At 45.5% G+C, this 5051-nt stretch overlaps 1 protein-coding gene across 3 annotated transcripts in view; it reads left to right on the forward strand.

The window, feature by feature from the left end:
• The window catches only part of LOC310782673 (estrogen-related receptor gamma-like), a 40028-nt gene extending 35526 nt beyond the window's left edge, over positions 1 to 4502 (forward strand). For all 3 annotated transcript variants that reach the window (XM_083643390.1, XM_083643391.1, XM_083643389.1), the window contains exons 7-8: positions 1812 to 2081; positions 2378 to 4502. In XM_083643390.1, coding sequence (XP_083499516.1) covers positions 1812 to 2081; positions 2378 to 2622 — 515 coding nt within the window. In that variant the 3' untranslated portion in view covers positions 2623 to 4502. The remainder of the gene's footprint in view (positions 1 to 1811; positions 2082 to 2377) is intronic.
• The last annotated feature ends 549 nt before the right edge of the window (positions 4503 to 5051 follow it).

Consider the following 5051-nt stretch of genomic DNA (forward strand, 5'->3'; position numbering starts at 1 on the left):
AGAGATGAAATATAGAAAAAGACTGCCCCCTTCCTCGAAATGTAATGGCCGTGTCACATCAGCTCTGGGTGAGTGAGTGGCAGGCTACATGGGCCCCATCACTGGAAGAACCGGCGTCCAGGGCAAAAGTGGCCTGGGCCATCTGGGTTCTTTGCCCAGGGGGAGGTGAGTATGACGGGGCTACTGTGCTGACTGCTCCCCCTTCTCTGTCTGTTCTTATCAGGCAGATTGACACTGATGTGGGCTGAGGTTTGAGGGCCAGACAGGCAGATGAGCTGGCTAAAGACCAACTAGCCTCTGTCCTTTTGGCATTCTTTTTTAAGTCTAATGCAAGATGGCTGCCAAATGTGTGTGAGCGACTGTGTGTTGATTCAACTAACATCGGCAACACGAAAATGGTTCATAGTTTTGCCCAAGCGTCTTATTTCCCTGAAGGCCCTCTGCTTCAGAACGACTACTTTGACCTTTGACCCGTCAATCTTCGTCCTTTCTCTTCATTAAAGTGTGACATTGTGAAGAAGCGCCATAGAAGCCGTTTCTCCTTAAAATCTATTGATATATTGCGAGAGATGTCATCATATGGGCCTAAGCCCCCCCCCCCCCCCCACACACACACACACACACACACACACACACACACACACACACACACACACACACGCACACACACACACACACGGGGGGCTCTGTCTTTGTCTTCCTGATCAATGGTCCGGCGCCAGAATACTGATCCCTATCGACCAATGAAATTTTGCACAGACAGCGTTTCCAATCAATCAGAGAGCGATAAGAGTGAAATGGGCGCCACGGGCGTTCCCATGGCGACTGTAAAGACCACTGGATCCTGATAACAATCACTGATGGTGTCAAAAATAAAAAACGCCTTCGCCTCCTCCCTTTGCCCTGTAAAATCATCTGTTTAATTACAACAAATGTGTGCAAGAGTGTGTGTGTGTGAGTGTGTGTGCGCGTGTATACAGGCGCACAGGAGTGGTTTTAATCATACTCCTGTGGGGCGTAATTGTCAATCAAAATGGGCGTGTCCTACAGAATGTAATTAGATTGGACACCTATTCACTGCCTCTGTCCACCGTCCCCCTTTGTAGTGTCCATCACAGTGTCGCCTTGTCACTAAATCATTCTGCCACCAGCAACCTCTGTATAATGAAAGATGATAAAAGCCAATGTAGACGCCTCCTCCTCCTCCCTTTATAGTTTGTTGTCATCACCAGTTGTCATTCGGGCACAACTGAACTGCATTAAGTGTAATACTGTTATTGTTGGGTTGGCAATGTATCTTGCATTTGGTCCATTTTGTTTTTTTTGGCGGTGTATCTCTCTTACCTGGGTCCAGACCTGCAAATCCACCCACTCCCAATGGGTTGAGTTTTGGCTCCTTGCTGTGACGGATCTAGAGATAGATCTAGAAGACCATCTAGATTAGAAGATGGAAATGGAGTGTAACGAGTTGACATCAGTCTGATATCAGCCTAGTGGCAAAACATAGACCACATGACACGGTCATGTTGGATGTTTAAGCACACAACAAACACTCAAAGTAAGAGGAGGAGGGTGGCGGCACGGTGGAGCTAGTGGTTAGCACCCTCGCCTCACAGCAAGAAGGTTGTGGGTTCGAACCCCAGGTCCCCCCCCGTGTGGAGCCTGCATGCTCTCCCCGTGCTCGCGTGGGTCTCCTCCCAACATTCAGATTCCAACAGCAGTCTGAATATCAACGGCACTCCTTTTCACACTATCTCTCTAACCTGTCGGTTATCTCCTGTTTTTCTGCCCTTATCCGCCCGTCTCTCCAGGCTTCCCCTCTCTCTCGCTGGCAGACCAGATGAGTCTATTACAGAGCGGCTGGATGGAGATCTTGATCCTGCGCGTGGTGTTCCGCTCGCTGGCCCTGGAGGACAAGCTGGTGTACGCCGAGGACTACATTATGGACGAGGAGCAGTCGAAGCTGGCCGGGCTGCTCGACCTCAACAACGCCATCCTGCAGCTGGCCAAGAAGTACAAAGCCATGGGCCTGGAGAAGGAGGAGTTTGTGGTCCTCAAAGCTATCGCGCTCGCTAACTCAGGTACATTCACAGAGATCAGGCAAGGCTGTTTGCTTGCACCGGCACCATTTTCCATTTCTACTCAACTCTATTATTGTTATCTTTTGTGCAAAGCAACCAAGCGACACTCTAAGCCGATGCTAAGCTGATGCGATATTCTCACGATATGGTTCTTTAAAATGCTGCTTTTGCTTTTTTAGAAACGATAGATCGATCATTTAAATATATACAGGTGAATAATGACACGTTTCCTCGTATCTACCTCCATTTCCCCACCGGTTTATTAACTGGATTAATGTCCCGCCTTACTCCTGCAGACTCCATGCAAATTGAGGACTCGGAGGCAGTTCAGAGACTCCAGGACGTCCTTCACGGGGCCCTGCAGGACTACGAGAACACCCGCCACCCCGACGACCCTCGGCGGGCCGGCAAGCTGATCATGAGCCTCCCTCTGCTCCGCCAGACGGCCGCCCGAGCCGTGCAGCACTTCTGTAGCATCAAGCAGGACGGCCGCGTGCCCATGCACAAACTGTTCCTGGAACTGCTGGAGGCCAAAGCCTGACCTCCACAACACACACACACACACACACACACACAGACAAGCCGGTAGCTTCGTCCTGACCTTAGCTCAGCGGGTAGGACGACAGAAAGTGAAGGATAACGGGTATATAGCGCGGTGGGGTTTGACGCCATTTCTTTGTCCATTTCAGCTTGGCGCCGTCGGGACAATAAAGTTTTGAATCCGCAATCGCCGGGAAGTATGTTCTATGATGCGCTCAGAAAACAAGGCAAGCGATTTTGTAGAGCCGACGCCCCCCCTTACTACGCCCCCCCTTACTACGCCCCCCCTTACTACTTGCTCATCTTTGCGGGTGCAGACGGAGGTGGATGGAGGAGCGAGACTCTGAGTTTTCAGTGCAAAAGTCAGATTGGCGTTTAGTGTCTCCAAGGACATTGTCATCTTTGCTGTTTGTGACATTGTGAAATAAGTATATTGACACGCTCCCCCCCCCCCCCCCAAAAAAAACAGGAGCGCAAGGTGGAAGATGACGCAGCATCTTAAAAAGCAGAAGAATCGCCTTTTTAGACATACAGTTACTGTACATGCCTAAAGTAGAGCTTGTTTTGTCAAAAAGCTTTTTAGACATACAGTTACTGTACATGCCTAAAGTAGAGCTTGTTTTGTCAAAAAGACCGCCCGATACTTGAAGATCCTCGTGGATGATTTAATCCATCTTGAAGCCTGTTAATCTGCATTCTAGTGCTTTTAGAGGACCCTTTTTTTGTCCTTTTGTATAGGAATACAAAATGTGTCCTGAGAGGTAAGTCTTGCCAAAGAGTAAAGACTCATATTATTGAAGAATACCAGCAAATGTCCACAATAATATAGTGTGGCCTGTAAAACATTCACATAAGACATGCATCCCTGCTATTATATATTGCAAAAATATCTATCCATTCATACATGGGGAAGATTCACGTATTGACGATTAAAGGTGGGAGATGAAACGGTAAAGACCAATAGTTAATTGTCTTTTTCAACGTCTCATAAAACAATGAATGGCCTCCTGATTTTATTAGAATATTTCAGGGAAAGAGTACTTAGTACATCTGTCATGATACAATTGTACAACAGCAAAGTGATTCTATTTATTTAATGTTTGGCGCAGTTATTTTGCTGTTTTTTATTTACTAATGTGGCATTAATGAAGAGTAGAATAAAGCAATTACAGTGGATAATTTTTTAAAGATTTTTAAACGATATCATTGTAAAATAGTAATTATACCTTTTTTACTAGCTTCTCTGCTACACTTACAGCACTGATATCTAATACCATATCATGAAATTCAAGACAACCTGATTATGAGTGGACTAAGTACTTGAAGATAATAATGTTGTTAGAGAGTTGTGTAGAAACCGATAGATATAACTTTACCCATGTAAAATGGCTGCCATATAATCTGGATTAGGGAGGCTTGATGTCCTTTCTATGGTATATATCTCTATGTGTAGAATAAAATCAGTGCACTACTTTTCCTTTTAGCCATAACGTCTGGGGAAACTGGTGGTGGTGTCCCTCTGTTTGAACCTGTTACCGTGTGTGTTTTGTGTGACGAGTAGTTCTGTCTGAAATCTGTCCTTTTCGCACACATTAAATGAAGGGATTCAACGCGGGAAGGAATCTGAAATCTCATCGCAAATAGGTTAAATGTCCGAGTTTTGCTCCTTAGTGCAAGGTACTGTGACACTATAACGTGTATATTTTTGTGACAAAATATATCAGATGTGACAGCAATATGGCGTGGAGATGGTTTAAATGTATGTACTTTATGCTGTATATATATAATGTCTTATGCCAACAGAGATGTTTAAAGATGCAAATAAGCCTTGTTCAGATGAGATGTGCCGTGCTATCATTCTCAGGTGGATTCTTAGGCAATAAAGATGATCCCCCAACATTAAAAACTCAAATCATTCTGAATGTGAATCATTTCCACTGCGGAGAAGAGGGACAGAAGTGGTGATGGTGCTTTGAAAAGCGATCCATAAACAGGTGGCGAGAGTGCACACACGAGCTAATTTGCGCTGTCTGACAATGGACGGTCCTTTTAAAGTGAGGCCCGTTATGGCACATTCCGGCCACCAGAGCCCTATTGGACGGAGATTTATAATTAACAGCGATAATGTAATGAAGTCGTAACAGCAGGTCAGGGGAGTGCTGGTCATCAGGTGCCTGTTGAGGCCGATGAAAGCGGAGATGGCCAACTGATCTCTCTCCATCATACCGTGATCCTGACAAAGAGAAGACCCCACCCCCATATATTTAGATCCTTACAGTCTGATCACTCACAACCACTGTTGGGCAAGTTACTTTCAAAATGTAATATACTACATATTACTAGTTGCTTTCATTTGAAAGCAATAAGTTACTTTACAATATTACTGTCTGTGTAGAGTGACTCGTTACTTATTACACTACTTTTACCAAA

This window comes from Poromitra crassiceps, assembly GCF_964638095.1.
Source record: "Poromitra crassiceps genome assembly, chromosome: 9".
In the NCBI taxonomy this organism is placed as follows: Eukaryota; Metazoa; Chordata; class Actinopteri; order Beryciformes; family Melamphaidae; genus Poromitra; species Poromitra crassiceps.